The following is a 17,348-nucleotide window of genomic DNA, read 5'->3' as shown; positions in this document are numbered from 1 at the left end:
GCTCCCACCACCCCAGAGAGAGCAGTGTCACCCATAGTTGCCCCGACTCTCTGTTCAAACAGAGATGGTAAAATGCGCACATAACTGCGACCCCGACTGCTGGCCTTTGGCTCGGTGTTTGCTCCTGGATGTCGCTGAGTGTGCCAAAGGCTCTAATGGTTCGTCACAGAGCTCATGGGGTAGCAGCTGCTTGCCAAGTCTCTGAGGACAGACCACAGGAGCTAATAATGGCTGCAGGGGTGGATCTCACCCTCAGCAGGCAGCTCCTGATGGGTCACACTTAAAAAGCTGGACTGAAAAACTCTCCTCTGATGCTTCGCCTCTGATGGAAATCTGATGTGGCGAACACGTTCCGCATATAACTCGATAATAACGAGTTATTATCATTAATTATTTAACGCCGATAAATATTTTATTGCGCATTAGCGCAGGTTTATTATTTATTCTATTATTGTAAAAGTCTGTTGCTCACAGGCTTTTATTTTGTAAAAGTCTGTTGCTCACAGGCTTTTATTCTGTAAAAGTCTGTCGCTCACAGGCTTTTATTTTGTAAAAGTCTGTTGCTCACAGGCTTTTTTCTGTAAAAGTCTGCTGCTGTCTGCTGTGGAACAGGAAAAGAAAGTAATCTTTGGATCCACCAAACATGGAGAAGGGTACGGAACTTTTACTCGGCCATTTTCATGTTAAAGTTCTTCCAGACGGCGGAGTCGACAGAACCAAAGTCATCTGTAAACACTGCCAAGTTGAATTGTCTTCTCAGCGTAGTAGTTCCAGTCTAAAATATCACTTAAAGGCAAAACACACAACTGATAGCAGCAAGTCATTCAAGGAAACAGACAGTGGAGCGAGGCTTCTACATAAAAACTACAGAAAGATGCTGATGTTAAAAGTGTGTTTGCACAACAAATGTTATGGCACTTTCATTCATATGGCAGTAAATTTAAAATAAAGCTAAATGCTAAAAGCTATACGCTACTTTTGGATTCATTCTTGGATTCTGCGTACAAATGCGATTAATCGTGATTAATCAGAGAAATCATGTGATTAATTAGATTAATCTAACTGGAAAATCACATCAATTTGTCACTTATTCTTAAAAGGCCGGAGTCATTTTATTGGGAACCGGTACAGATCCTGCAGCTCAACAGACAGACAGCACGGTAAGTTTTGGTGAGTCAGATTTGACTCATCTCTCAATGACTAATCTGCAGCTCTCAAGCTACATAACATCTAATGATGTTACAGTCAGAGATAATGTAAACACGCAGAGACCATCCAGGACCTGCAGAGGTTAAACAGAGTGAAACAATCCAAGCTGCTCTGAGGAGGAACACTAAATGACCACGAGTCATTCGGTCAGAACCACAAACAGAACACACTCTGTAAAGTTCAGCTGTGGACTTATCAGATTACAACCGCTCACCAAAGTAATCGTAATAACTCATCTCTAAACCACACAGACTCATTTGTACGCAGAATCCAAAAATGAATCCAAAAGTAGCGTATAGCTTTTAGCATTTAGCTTTATTTTAAATGTGCTGCCATATGAATGAAAGTGCCATAACATTTGTTGTGCAAACACACTTTTAACATCAGCATCTTTCTGTAGTTTTTATGTAGAAGCCTCGCTCCACTGTCTGTTTCCTTGAATGACTTGCTGCTATCAGTTGTGTGTTTTGCCTTTAAGTGATATTTTAGACTGGAACTACTACGCTGAGAAGACAATTCAACTTGGCAGTGTTTACAGATGACTTTGGTTCTGTCGACTCCGCCGTCTGGAAGAACTTTAACATGAAAATGGCCGAGTAAAAGTTCCGTACCCTTCTCCATGTTTGGTGGATCCGCCGATTACTTTCTTTTCCTGTTCCACAGCAGACAGCAGCAGACTTTTACAAAATAAAAGCCTGTGAGCAACAGACTTTTACAAAATAAAAGCCTGTGAGCAACAGACTTTTACAAAATAAAATAAATAAAATTTAAAAAACTGCGTTAATGCGCGATAAAATATTTATCGGCGTTAAATAATTAACGAGTTAACACGATAATTACGAGTTAACTCGTCCAGCCCTAAACAATAGTCATTACTGCTCGTAAAGACGAAGAAGTTTGAGTTAAACATTGCAGACAAATTTTGCTAGTAGAAAAAGTAAGTGAACCCCAGGTTATTTAGGCTTTATGTAATAAAAGACTTTTACAATAATAAAAGCCTGTGAGCAACAGACTTTTTATTCACTGGCTTTTAACCCAGCATGAGACTCTGTTTCTGTTATTGTTTTATTGTTTTTATTGTTTTAATATTGTTGTTGTTTATTGTTGTTATTGCATTGTTCTTGTGTTTTATGCCTTATATTTTGTGTTGTACAGCACTTTGTTTCAGCCACGGCTGTGTTAAAAGGCTATATAAATAAAGTTGAGTTGAGACTTTTACAAAATAAAAGCCTATGAGCAACAGACTTTTAGAACAATAAAAGCCTTTAAAACGGGTGGTCCATGCCGTAGTGGGTTGAGCAGGCGGCCCATGTACAGAGGCTACAGTCCTCGCTGCAGCTGCATGTTGTTCCCCCTCTCTCTGCCCCCTGCTTCCTGTCTCTCTGAACTCTCTTATCCATTAAAGGCACAAAATCCTCCCAAATCTTTTTTAAATAAAAAATTTAAAAAAATAGAAAATAAAATAAAACATGCGTTAATGCGCGATAAAGTATTTATCTGCATTAAATAATTGACGCGTTAAAGCGGATAAAAACGAGTTGACTCGCCCAGCCCTAAGGAAAACACGGCCAAACGTCCCTCCGACAGAGTTCAACCAGCAACACTCGCTGTGCGATGGGCCGGTGACCTGTACAGGTGCGACCCACCTCCCACCCCCCCTCCTCCCCAGACCTTCAACAGGATGACTGATAGATAAGCTGTGTTTAAATGTCTCCTGATTCAATATAAACACAAGAAACTTGTGCTAAAGAAAATAAAAATAAAATAAAATAAAATAAAGGACCAGACTCACTGAATAATTCCCTACACTCCGTATTATATAGATCAATGAGCAGTGCTGACCAACATATCATTGGGGTCATCAGGTGGGAACCTCCTTTCATCAGTGTTTCGTCTAGTTGGGCCCACGACACCTCCAGGAGGCTAGAGAGTGACCACTGGCGTCCCAGAGTCACCCCCCTAATGCCAGCCAACACTGCCCCTCACACCACAACGACCATAATCTACCTCAGCCTCTCACCAACTGCACACCAGTTACAGCGGGGTGGGGATTCAAACCCTGGTTCGGGTAGGGGTAATGAAAGTATAGAGGGTGCCAGAGGTGGAGGAAGGACAAGACACACTAGCAGATTCAGCAGACAAACTCACCTAAACAATCCTATAATCACTAACAATGCCAGCAAAAACAAATCCATACAACTCACTCCAAGCCAACTCACCCAAAATGGCCGCCTGGTTTCAATAAACAGTAATAAATGGAAATAAACAGTAATTACTGACACAGTTCAAACGGTGAGCGAGTTTAGTCTGAGGCGGATCAATTCTACCAGGAAAGACGCCTCTCAGTCAAACGGAACTATTTTTAGTCTGATGTGCTTTAACTTCCAGCTGCTGGTTTGGATTCTGGTCGCAATGAGGTCATAAAAACAGCCTGAAAATATTTTTTACATAAGAGATGTGAATCTTTGTGTGATGATGCTGCATTTTCAAACCTGTTTCCTCCGTTACAATCAGCTCATAAGTGTTGATCAGCATCGACTCAGAGATAAACCGATGACGTGTTTTATAAAAACCAAACTTTTGGTGTCGGTTATAAATTATTTTGTTCATGAAATGATCAGTTTTATCCCGTCACACTGAGCTCCTAAAGCTGGACTTACGGGTGGAAGATTAGTCCAGCTTTAACATGCTAAAATCTCTCCGATCTACACGTCGTATCCTTACAAACTGTGGAGAAAAATGTATTCTCGTAAACGTGATTATGAAGTTAACAAAGAAACAACTCGTTCTGCAAACAGTCTAAAACGTCCATTAGTTATTTTTAGCTTAAATTTAGAGGAGAAGGATGGCAGGCTGACCTGGACCTACAGCTTTCCTCTATTCTTTCCATTGTAAGTCAGCCACAGTCAGCGGGTCTACATGGTGAGATTAGATTCAATTATAGCTATAGTTGGGTTATTCTTCTTATTTGAGCAAGGGCAGTTATCCAAGTATACAAGTATATCAAATGATTTGTATTACTCGAATCAACTGAAACACGTGTGTGGAGGAAAGTGGGGTAAAAACAGCTGGATGTGGTCAGTTTCCTGCTCTGACATGTGACTTCAGAGGTAAACATTCATCCACTCAGACAACAAAGATAAGCCTGATTTAAACACCAACTAAAAGCTAAAGAAACTTTCTGGAGTCAAACCCAGAATGACTGAAAGTGAGTGAAAATGAGTCTGCTGGATGAAAGTCTGGATTCAGGATTCCACCACCTGGGCACGAACGTCTAAAATCGGTCACTTGACCTTCTTTTGTCATCGTTTCCGTCATTGTTAAAGAGGTTTTGGTCATTTCACGTGTTTCTGTGGGATCGGGCTTTGGCCTAAAGAGAAGGTGTCGCTGTGGTTATCGGACCCTTCAACCAGGATGTTGGGGGCCGTTTGGGTGGCTGAATGACCTCTGCTGCTCGATGCCTAAAGGAACAGGAGGCGCCCATCCATCACATTACGGTCATTCTGCAGACGCTTTTCTCCAAAGCGACTTACAATAAGTGTGTTCCACATCGGTAGGCAAAAGAACTTCAGGTCACAAGAAATCTCAAGTGCATTTCCTTCCAGAACCAAACAGCTAAGAGCAGAACTAGTGCTAGAGTAAGTGCAGTAAGTTAGGTACCGAGACACATGGGGACAAAAGACAAATTATGGCGTGTTTCCACTATGCAGTCCGGTACGGGTCGGGTCGGAACGGTTCGCTAATTTCAGTGTTTCCACTACTGGATCCGGTCTTCTATCAGTTCCCAGAGTCAGAACCAGACATGGAGAAGCTGCATTCAGCTTCTATGCTCCACATGTCTGGAACAAACTCCCAGAAAGCCTCAGATCAGCTGAAACACTCAGTGTGTTTAAGTCCAAGCTGAAGACACACCTATTTTCAGCTGCGTTTGAATAAAGCTCAAAACTTAATCACATTTTAACTCCTGATTTTATCTATTGTTCTTATTTCTTTCTTTTTTGTTTAAAATTTAAATCTTGCTTTTTATTTCTACTGTTTTAATGTATCTGTAAAGCACTTTGAATCACCTTGTAGTTGAATTGTGCCGTACAGATAAACTTGCCTTACCACGAAACCGTACCGGTCCCATGGAACCCGTTACCATGGAACCAGTTACCATGGAACCCATGGTTACCATGTCTGTAACCCCTCTGCTTGGGGTACCGAGCACACAGGACCGGTTCCAGGCTCTGCTCTCCGGTGTCGGTGAGGAGGCTGAGCAGCGGGAGCTCGATGGCGCTGTGCCAAACCAAAAAGTTTTCCAGCTGATTGCAGCAGAAATGTCAGAGAGTGGTTTCAACCGGACCACGAGCCGGTGTGGCATTAAGCTGAAGAAGCTCGGAGGCGGTTCCAAATTATGGATGTTTGCTGTTATTTGCTATTTACGCTTCGGCACGCACTCCGCCCACCCCTGAGGATCCCCTTTGTACAGTGGGAACGCGAGCTGACCCCAAAGAGACCCGACCCGTACCGTTCTGCATAGTGGGAACGAGGCTTTAGAAAACAAAGACAATTTAGGAAACAAATCAGTGCGTAAGGAGCTGGGAGGAAACAGGTGATGTCGTGGGAACTAGGGACCACGGCCCTCAGTTCCTGGAACCATTTCAGCTCCTTCTCCTCAGCTGGGTCTGTTCTGGTTTCCATAGGAACACATCTGACGGAGGTGTTTGGTGGTCGGTAGCTCCGCCCCTTGTCATGTTGTCACGGCTGAAATGTTTCCTCGTACGACACGGACACAACCGGCGCGTGTTTGATAAGTTTAAACACCCCAAATGAAACATTTACAACAGAACCAACAAACTCAGCTGAACAAACACAAAAAGTAGGTCCCGTTAAAACCTGAAAAGATGTGAGCTGAGTTCATGTTTAGTGAGAGCCAATCAGCTCCACCACCTCTGAGCTTATACGAGTGCCAAGAATGGCGTAACTTTAAAGTTATCCGGCAGCAATATACTGTTTAGCATTTCGGATTTCCCCGCATCCTTTGACTTTACTCAGTAGGGTTTTAATACACCGGCTAAATTTAAAAAGCTTAGCTGGGCCACTTAAAAAAGACTCCTCTGGCGCACTGAGCTGAAGGCCAGGTGGGTGTGTCTCCATACAGCAAGGCAAGGCAATCTTATTTATAGAGCACAATTCGTACACAAGGCAATTCAAAGTGCTTCACAGCTACATAAAATCACAAGAAGGCTATAAAATTAATAAAATAAAAATAAATAAAAATAAAAAAATAATTCAAATTTTTTAAATTTTTAAAACCCATTGAAAAATAATCATTAATCATTACAGCGGGGGGCAAACTGCTCTATAGCCCAGAGAAGGCATGCCTGATTTGCACAATATTGCCATGAACGAGGGTCTCCACCTGAACCAGCCCAGGCAGACCAGAAGGTGCCAGAAGACCCCCCTCATGGACCCCCCCATCAAAGAGCCATCATGAAGAGGCAACAGCTCTGGATCTCTGAAAGCAGAACTTCAGTCTCAGAGCCCCTAAAGTTGTTCTTTCTGGATCTCTGAAAGCAGAACTTCAGTCTCAGAGCCCCTAAAGTTGTTCTTTCTGGATCTCTGAAAGCAGAACTTCAGTCTCAGAGCCCCTAAAGTTGTTCTTTCTGGATCTCTGAAAGCAGAACTTCAGTCTCAGAGCCCCTAAAGTTGTTCTTTCTGGATCTCTGAAAGCAGAACTTCAGTCTCAGAGCCCCTAAAGTTGTTCTTTCTGGATCTCTGAAAGCAGAACTTCAGTCTCAGAGCCCCTAAAGTTGTTCTTTCTGGATCTCTGAAAGCAGAACTTCAATCTCAGAGCCCCTAAAGTTGTTCTTTCTGGATCTCTGAAAGCAGAACTTCAGTCTCAGAGCCCCTAAAGTTGTTCTTTTTGGATCTCTGAAAGCAGAACTTCAGTCTCAGAGCCCCTAAAGTTGTTCTTTCTGGATCTCTGAAAGCAGAACTCCAGTCTCAGAGCCCCTAAAGTTGTTCTTTTTGGATCTCTGAAAGCAGAACTTCAGTCTCAGAGCCCCTAAAGTGGTTCTTTCTGGATCTCTGAAAGCAGAACTTCAGTCTCAGAGCCCCTAAAGTTGTTCTTTCTGGATCTCTGAAAGCAGAACTTCAGTCTCAGAGCCCCTAAAGTTGTTCTTTCTGGATCTCTGAAAGCAGAACTTCAGTCTCAGAGCCCCTAAAGTGGTTCTTTCTGGATCTCTGAAAGCAGAACTTCAGTCTCAGAGCCCCTAAAGTTGTTCTTTTTGGATCTCTGAAAGCAGAACTTCAGTCTCAGAGCCCCTAAAGTTGTTCTTTCTGGATCTCTGAAAGCAGAACTTCAGTCTCAGAGCCCCTAAAGTTGTTCTTTCTGGATCTCTGAAAGCAGAACTTCAGTCTCAGAGCCCCTAAAGTTGTTCTTTTTGCTCCTTGATGTCGTTCTCATGACTCAACACTCAACATTTACTGGCACAGGAGGGAGCAAGCGTAGCCTTATGTGGTATAATTTAGGGCGTGGAGTATGCAGATCTACTATCCTCGTGCACTTAAATGCGCACGGGTGGGATTCATCGTTTACACAGGTCGTTTACACACTGTTTAATGAAGTTAAGAGCGTTTGTTGAATCTGACGTGGCGTATTTGTACGAGACCTTCGTCTCAGGGGTTCACTTAGTTTCTCACACACTGCTGCTACCGGCTGCTGGATCAGGGGTTCACTTAGTTTCTCACTGCTGCTACCAGCTGCTGGATCAGGGGTTCACTTAGTTTCTCACTCACTGCTGCTACCAGCTGCTGGATCAGGGGTTCACTTAGTTTCTCACTCACTGCTGCTACCAGCTGCTGGATCAGGGGTTCACTTAGTTTCTCACTCACTGCTGCTACCAGCTGCTGGATCAGGGGTTCACTTAGTTTCTCACTCACTGCTGCTACCGGCTGCTGGATCAGGGGTTCACTTAGTTTCTCACTCACTGCTGCTACCGGCTGCTGGATCAGGGGTTCACTTAGTTTCTCACACTGCTGCTACCAGCTGCTGGATCAGGGGTTCACTTAGTTTCTCACTGCTGCTACCAGCTGCTAGATCAGGGGTTCACTTAGTTTCTCACTCACTGCTGCTACCAGCTGCTGGATCAGGGGTTCACTTAGTTTCTCACTCACTGCTGCTACCAGCTGCTGGATCAGGGGTTCACTTAGTTTCTCACTCACTGCTGCTACCAGCTGCTGGATCAGGGGTTCACTTAGTTTCTCACTCACTGCTGCTACCAGCTGCTGGATCAGGGGTTCACTTAGTTTCTCACTCACTGCTGCTACCAGCTGCTGGATCAGGGGTTCACTTAGTTTCTCACTCACTGCTGCTACCAGCTGCTGGATCAGGGGTTCACTTAGTTTCTCACACACTGCTGCTGCTACCAGCTGCTGGATCAGGGGTTCACTTAGTTTCTCACTCACTGCTGCTACCAGCTGCTGGATCAGGGGTTCACTTAGTTTCTCACTCACTGCTGCTACCGGCTGCTGGATCAGGGGTTCACTTAGTTTCTCACTCACTGCTGCTACCGGCTGCTGGATCAGGGGTTCACTTAGTTTCTCACACTGCTGCTACCAGCTGCTGGATCAGGGGTTCACTTAGTTTCTCACTGCTGCTACCAGCTGCTGGATCAGGGGTTCACTTAGTTTCTCACTCACTGCTGCTATCAGCTGCTGGATCAGGGGTTCACTTAGTTTCTCACTCACTGCTGCTACCAGCTGCTGGATCAGGGGTTCACTTAGTTTCTCACTCACTGCTGCTACCAGCTGCTGGATCAGGGGTTCACTTAGTTTCTCACTCACTGCTGCTACCAGCTGCTGGATCAGGGGTTCACTTAGTTTCTCACTCACTGCTGCTACCAGCTGCTGGATCAGGGGTTCACTTAGTTTCTCACTGCTGCTACCAGCTGCTGGATCAGGGGTTCACTTAGTTTCTCACTCACTGCTGCTACCAGCTGCTGGATCAGGGGTTCACTTAGTTTCTCACTCACTGCTGCTACCAGCTGCTGGATCAGGGGTTCACTTAGTTTCTCACTCACTGCTGCTACCAGCTGCTGGATCAGGGGTTCACTTAGTTTCTCACTCACTGCTGCTACCAGCTGCTGGATCAGGGGTTCACTTAGTTTCTCACTGCTGCTACCAGCTGCTGGATCAGGGGTTCACTTAGTTTCTCACTCACTGCTGCTACCAGCTGCTGGATCAGGGGTTCACTTAGTTTCTCACTCACTGCTGCTACCAGCTGCTGGATCAGGGGTTCACTTAGTTTCTCACTCACTGCTGCTACCAGCTGCTGGATCAGGGGTTCACTTAGTTTCTCACTCACTGCTGCTACCAGCTGCTGGATCAGGGTATCACTTAGTTTCTCACTGCTGCTACCAGCTGCTGGATCAGGGGTTCACTTAGTTTCTCACTCACTGCTGCTACCGGCTGCTGGATCAGGGGTTCACTTAGTTTCTCACTCACTGCTGCTACCAGCTGCTGGATCAGGGGTTCACTTAGTTTCTCACTGCTGCTACCAGCTGCTGGATCAGGGGTTCACTTAGTTTCTCACTCACTGCTGCTACCGGCTGCTGGATCAGGGGTTCACTTAGTTTCTCACTCACTGCTGCTACCAGCTACTGGATCAGGGGTTCACTTAGTTTCTCACTCACTGCTGCTACCAGCTGCTGGATCAGGGGTTCACTTAGTTTCTCACTCACTGCTGCTACCAGCTGCTGGATCAGGGGTTCACTTAGTTTCTCACTCACTGCTGCTACCAGCTGCTGGATCAGGGGTTCACTTAGTTTCTCACTCACTGCTGCTACCAGCTGCTGGATCAGGGGTTCACTTAGTTTCTCACTCACTGCTGCTACCAGCTGCTGGATCAGGGGTTCACTTAGTTTCTCACTCACTGCTGCTACCAGCTGCTGGATCAGGGGTTCACTTAGTTTCTCACTCACTGCTGCTACCAGCTGCTGGATCAGGGGTTCACTTAGTTTCTCACTGCTGCTACCAGCTGCTGGATCAGGGGTTCACTTAGTTTCTCACTCACTGCTGCTACCAGCTGCTGGATCAGGGGTTCACTTAGTTTCTCACTCACTGCTGCTACCAGCTGCTGGATCAGGGGTTCACTTAGTTTCTCACTCACTGCTGCTACCAGCTGCTGGATCAGGGGTTCACTTAGTTTCTCACTCACTGCTGCTACCAGCTGCTGGATCAGGGTATCACTTAGTTTCTCACTGCTGCTACCAGCTGCTGGATCAGGGGTTCACTTAGTTTCTCACTCACTGCTGCTACCGGCTGCTGGATCAGGGGTTCACTTAGTTTCTCACTCACTGCTGCTACCAGCTGCTGGATCAGGGGTTCACTTAGTTTCTCACTGCTGCTACCAGCTGCTGGATCAGGGGTTCACTTAGTTTCTCACTCACTGCTGCTACCGGCTGCTGGATCAGGGGTTCACTTAGTTTCTCACTCACTGCTGCTACCAGCTACTGGATCAGGGGTTCACTTAGTTTCTCACTCACTGCTGCTACCAGCTGCTGGATCAGGGGTTCACTTAGTTTCTCACTCACTGCTGCTACCAGCTGCTGGATCAGGGGTTCACTTAGTTTCTCACTCACTGCTGCTACCAGCTGCTGGATCAGGGGTTCACTTAGTTTCTCACTCACTGCTGCTACCAGCTGCTGGATCAGGGGTTCACTTAGTTTCTCACTCACTGCTGCTACCGGCTGCTGGATCAGGGGTTCACTTAGTTTCTCACTCACTGCTGCTACCAGCTGCTGGATCAGGGGTTCACTTAGTTTCTCACTGCTGCTACCAGCTGCTGGATCAGGGGTTCACTTAGTTTCTCACTCACTGCTGCTACCGGCTGCTGGATCAGGGGTTCACTTAGTTTCTCACTCACTGCTGCTACCAGCTGCTGGATCAGGGGTTCACTTAGTTTCTCACTGCTGCTACCAGCTGCTGGATCAGGGGTTCACTTAGTTTCTCACTCACTGCTGCTACCGACTGCTGGATCAGGGGTTCACTTAGTTTCTCACTCACTGCTGCTACCAGCTGCTGGATCAGGGGTTCACTTAGTTTCTCACTGCTGCTACCAGCTGCTGGATCAGGGGTTCACTTAGTTTCTCACTCACTGCTGCTACCGACTGCTGGATCAGGGGTTCACTTAGTTTCTCACTCACTGCTGCTACCAGCTACTGGATCAGGGGTTCACTTAGTTTCTCACTCACTGCTGCTACCAGCTGCTGGATCAGGGGTTCACTTAGTTTCTCACTCACTGCTGCTACCGGCTGCTGGATCAGGGGTTCACTTAGTTTCTCACTCACTGCTGCTACCAGCTGCTGGATCAGGGGTTCACTTAGTTTCTCACTGCTGCTACCAGCTGCTGGATCAGGGGTTCACTTAGTTTCTCACTCACTGCTGCTACCAGCTGCTGGATCAGGGGTTCACTTAGTTTCTCACTCACTGCTGCTACCGGCTGCTGGATCAGGGGTTCACTTAGTTTCTCACTCACTGCTACCAGCTGCTGGATCAGGGGTTCACTTAGTTTCTCACTCACTGCTGCTACCGGCTGCTGGATCAGGGGTTCACTTAGTTTCTCACTCACTGCTGCTACCAGCTGCTGGATCAGGGGTTCACTTAGTTTCTCACTGCTGCTACCAGCTGCTGGATCAGGGGTTCACTTAGTTTCTCACTCACTGCTGCTACCGGCTGCTGGATCAGGGGTTCACTTAGTTTCTCACTCACTGCTGCTACCAGCTACTGGATCAGGGGTTCACTTAGTTTCTCACTCACTGCTGCTACCAGCTGCTGGATCAGGGGTTCACTTAGTTTCTCACTGCTGCTACCAGCTGCTGGATCAGGGGTTCACTTAGTTTCTCACTCACTGCTGCTACCGGCTGCTGGATCAGGGGTTCACTTAGTTTCTCACTCACTGCTGCTACCAGCTACTGAATCAGGGGTTCACTTAGTTTCTCACTCACTGCTGCTACCAGCTGCTGGATCAGGGGTTCACTTAGTTTCTCACTCACTGCTGCTACCAGCTGCTGGATCAGGGGTTCACTTAGTTTCTCACTCACTGCTGCTACCAGCTGCTGGATCAGGGGTTCACTTAGTTTCTCACTCACTGCTGTTACCAGCTGCTGGATCAGGGGTTCACTTAGTTTCTCACTCACTGCTGCTACCAGCTGCTGGATCAGGGGTTCACTTAGTTTCTCACTGCTGCTACCGGCTGCTGGATCAGGGGTTCACTTAGTTTCTCACTCACTGCTGCTACCAGCTGCTGGATCAGGGGTTCACTTAGTTTCTCACTCACTGCTGCTACCAGCTGCTGGATCAGGGGTTCACTTAGTTTCTCACTCACTGCTGCTACCAGCTGCTGGATCAGGGGTTCACTTAGTTTCTCACACACTGCTGCTACCAGCTGCTGGATCAGGGGTTCACTTAGTTTCTCACTGCTGCTACCGGCTGCTGGATCAGGGGTTCACTTAGTTTCTCACTGCTGCTACCAGCTGCTGGATCAGGGGTTCACTTAGTTTCTCACACACTGCTGCTACCAGCTGCTGGATCAGGGGTTCACTTAGTTTCTTGTTGTTACTGAATAGGGAATATTCACGGAGTTTTAACACCTGATGATTTCTTACTTATTCATTCTAACTCTTGGATGTTTACATTACTAAATATAAATCCATCCATCCATCCATTATCTATACCGCTGAATCCGTCGATCGGGTCGCGGGTGGGCTGGAGCCGATCCCAGCAGTCAATGGGCGAGAGGCGGGGACTAAATATAAATATTTTATATATATTATATTACTAAAAATTTTTTAGACGAAGGATAAATATGCCTTTAAAAATGCTCCAAAGTCGTGTAATTGAAGCCTTGAACTAACGTCTGAGATGCTAGCTAGCTTAGCATTAAGTCGGCTTGCTGGCTTTACTTAGAAGCTAATATTTGCTACAAACAATAATAACCGACAGAAGTGGTTAAAAATAATTAAATCCTTATGGTTTTATCTGCCTTTCACATGTGTTTTACATGCAGGAGTATTTATTTGCCAGCTAATAATGGTTCCAACTTCAACATTAATGGAACAAGCTCCTTCCTCCCCTTGAATTCACAGTTTGACCACCACATGCTACTGTTAGCCGTTAGCTTTCCTCAAGGCCACAATGAATGAAAATCCTCCGTGAAAATGTATTATTAGACTGCTTAGTCATCATACTATCACAGTGGAACGCAGTGTGGTCGCCCCAAGCATTAAGCTCCATTAAAGCTAACAGTTCAGAGAAAGTTTAGCTGTTTGAAGCAACAGTAGCATCTCTCAGTCTTTATATTCATCAGAGAAACAGCTCAAAGGTTCACACGGACTGGAGATCTGAGCTTGTGCTGTGGCCAACTCATTACTTTCTACTAGGGCTGGGCAACGATTAAAATGTTTAATCTAATTAATCACATGATTTCCCTGATTAATCACGATTAATCGCATTTGTACGCAGAATCCAAAAATGAATCCAAAAGTAGCGTATAGCTTTTAGCATTTAGCTTTATTTTAAATGTGCTGCCATATGAATGAAAGTGCCATAACATTTGTTGTGCAAACACACTTTTAACATCAGCATCTTTGTGTAGTTTTTATGTAGAAGCCTCGCTCCACTGTCTGTTTCCTTGAATGACTTGCTGCTATCAGTTGTGTGTTTTGCCTTTAAGTGATATTTTAGACTGGAACTACTACGCTGAGAAGACAATTCAACTTGGCAGTGTTTACAGATGACTTTGGTTCTGTCGACTCCGCCGTCTGGAAGAACTTTAACATGAAAATGGCCGAGTAAAAGTTCCGTACCCTTCTCCATGTTTGGTGGATCCGCCGATTACTTTCTTTTCCTGTCTCTCTGAACTTTCCTATCCATTAAAGGCACAAAAGCCCTCCAAAAATTTAGGTTTTTTTTAATTTAAAAAAAATAATAATTTTTTTTTTTTAACTGCGTTAATGCGCGATAAAATATGTATAGGCGTTAAATAATCAATGCGTTAACGCGATACTAACGAGTTAACTCGCCCAGACCTACTTTCTACACCTGTTTCATTTCCACTGTCAGCCGCCATATTTAAACACTCTTTGTATGTAAACACCTGCAACATAATCCAGTTCCCACCTGAGAAAGTCACATTTATCCAGAAACAGGACGATTAAACGTTCCTGCTGAATGTGACTGAGAGGTTTACCAGAAATAAAATGTAAAAATAGAGACAGGAACGTTTACAATCAGAGGAATGAGTGTTGAACATGAAGCTGGGATTCAGCAGGAGATAACAACAGGTGAGCCTGTCATGGCAGCCGGATCCTGCCGGGTTTGGGGGGCCCTACAGTGGGGGGGCTACAGTCTGAATGAAGGAACAGGAAAGGTTCCCTACCTGTGTGGACATTTGGGTTCCCCTCAGCATGAAGCCCAAAGTGCAGCCGGTTACCACGGAAACGACGGACAGCGTCAACAGCCCGTTCATTACGCAGAAATCCTTCACCCGCGCGCCCAGGTGTCCCGTTCCCGTGTCCGGGAGGGAGGACCTGACCCGGTCCCACGCCGTCGTGCCCCCCGAGTCTCCGGGAGCGATGGAGCTCCGCTCGGAGCGCACCTCCTCCTCGCCGTTGGGCAGCAGAAGCTCCTCCATCCCCGGGAAGCTGTGGGGTCGTCCTGGCAAACCTGAGCCGCCGCCGAGCCAACCTCTCCTCAGCAGGATTAGAGGGTCAGTGATGGGAGCCGCGCAGCCGGGCTGCAGGCTGCGGGCAGCCGGCAGACTTACGCCGCTAAGAGGCTTAAAGCAGGTGGGAGAAAACCCGCTCCTCCGTCTCTGTTGTGGCATCTGCTGCTACTGTTGTTGTTTCCGTTTCACTCCTCCAGTGAAGGCAGATCTTCAAATCAGGGTCAGCGAGATTTGGAGTTAACTGAATCTGATCTGTGTCAGCAAATAAGGTTCAATAGTGCTTTCACTGTCAGACTGCAGGGAAACAGAGCCGCCCGGGTCCACGAAACAGCAAATTAATGCACGAATTATTCCTTTAAAACAATCTATTGATCTGTTAAAGGGACAGTTCGCCTCTTTTGACATGAAGCTGTATGACTTCCCATGTCAGCAACATCATTTATAATCATTTTCTTTTTTTTTTAACTGGCTCTGTGTGAATTGGACTAATTTGGAATTTAATTAATTGAATTTGATAATATTAGGCAAGGCATCTTTATTTATATAGCGCATTTCATCCCACAGGCAACTCAATGTGCTTTACATAAAGACAAGGCATTTAAAAGAACAGCATAAAGCAGCAATTTAAAGAGAAAACAAATAGAATGAAAATTAAAAACACAGTTAAAAGCAATCAAAGAAGAGGGGAGAAAGAAAAATATTAACTCAACAATAAGCACACCGAAAGAGAAATGTTTTTAACCTGGATTATTTATTATTTTAAGTGCTTACAGTTGGGGCTGATTTCATATTACAATGAATTAGATGGTAATTGGCTTGAATTGTACCACCTTTGAGTCAATTTGAGATGACATTTGTTGTAATTGACGCTTTTAAAAAAAATAAAACTGAGTTGAGGGTCTTCAGAAGCCAGTTTGTTGATTTTCATCATGAACATCAGCTTAATCACCTTCATTTCAACAGATTTTTCTTTGTCAGTTTGTCTTTTTGATGTTCCAAATCTGAGCAGAGATATTCACTCCCTCAGTGAAGGCAGATCAGAGTTTCAAATCAGGGTCAGCGAGATTTGGAGTTAACTGAATCTGATCTGTGTCAGCCTATCACTGTCAGACTGCAGGGAAACAGAGCCGCCCGGGTCCACGAAACAGCAAATTAATGCAGGAATTAGTCCTTTAAAATAATCTAGGCAAGGCAAGGCTATTTTATTTGTAGAGCACAATTCGTACACACGGTAATTCAAAGTGCTTGAATGTTTAAATCCAGACTGAAAACAGTTCTATTTAGCTGTGCATGAAAGTATTTTATCTGCACTTTTCACTTTTAAGTTAATTAATCAATGATTATTTCTAATGGGTTTTTAAATTTTTTAAATTTTTTATATATATTTTTTAATTTATTTATTTATTACTTTTTAATGATTTGATTGCCTTCTTGTGATTTTATGTAGCTCTGAAGCACTTTGAATTGCCTTGTGTATGAATTGTGCTCTATAAATAAAATTGCCTTGCTTTACAGCTACATAAAATCACAAGAAGGCAATAAAATCATTAAAAAAAAACTTAAAAAAAACAAAACATAAAAAATAATAATTCATTCATTCATTTAAAAGTGAAGAGCGTAAATGAAATACTTTCAGGTGTCATATGCACAGCTAAACAGAACTGATTTAAACATTGTCAGAGTTGAGGCCCGTCTATTGATCTGTTAAAATCCAGCAAGGCTTGTGAGAACAAGATCCATCCATTTTCTATACCTGCTTAAAGGGACAGTTCGCCTCTTTTGACATGACACCCCATATTAGAAATATCATTTATGAACATTTTCTTTTTTTTTAACTGGGTCTATGTGAATTGGACTAATTTGGAATTTAATTAATTGAATTTGATAATATTACGATGAATTAGATCGTAATTGGCTGTGTAATGGCTGTTCGTCCTCTTGTGTCGATAATCAAAACCAAAAAAAATGTCAAAACCATAATAAACTAAATGAAATCAAACGGCCACTGAGACACCATGGGAGGGAATTTACGCAGGTAAATTGAGTCCATTGTCCAGGCAAAAAATTTGGTTTATTTAGGTTTATTTCTCCAAACACAAGCAAACAAACAAAGAACAATGGGCCTTTGCTGCCTCTCTTGCCCTGGTAAAAACCTATTTGCCCTCCCAGGTGCCTGCCCATCTAAGTGAACTCTCCCAGTGCGCCCCAGCTACCACATGCTTTCAAAATAAAAACAGAATTAAATACCCAAATTAACTCAAACGATACTAAATATCATAAACGACCAAAAAAGGTTTATTCCCCAAACTAAATCCCCAAAAGATAACTAAATAATAAGTGAGCCAAATATTACAAAATAACAAATAGCTCCTACAGTCAGACTGCAGGGAAACAGAGCAGCCCGGGTCCACAAAACAGCGAATTAATG

The 17,348-nt window shown here is 44.6% G+C and overlaps 1 protein-coding gene across 1 annotated transcript in view; it reads right to left on the bottom strand.

Annotated features, from left to right (window-relative positions):
- Window positions 1-14,899, bottom strand: part of LOC142400843 (excitatory amino acid transporter 5-like) — a 32,321-nt gene extending 17,422 nt beyond the window's left edge. The window contains exon 1 of the mRNA XM_075486077.1: window positions 14,633-14,899. Coding sequence (XP_075342192.1) covers window positions 14,633-14,887 — 255 coding nt within the window. The 5' untranslated portion in view covers window positions 14,888-14,899. The remainder of the gene's footprint in view (window positions 1-14,632) is intronic.
- Between the last annotated feature and the right edge of the window lie 2,449 nt (window positions 14,900-17,348).

Source organism: Odontesthes bonariensis, chromosome 15, assembly GCF_027942865.1.
Source record: "Odontesthes bonariensis isolate fOdoBon6 chromosome 15, fOdoBon6.hap1, whole genome shotgun sequence".
NCBI lineage: Eukaryota > Metazoa > Chordata > Actinopteri > Atheriniformes > Atherinopsidae > Odontesthes > Odontesthes bonariensis.
This window is presented reverse-complemented; position numbering and strand designations above follow the sequence as displayed.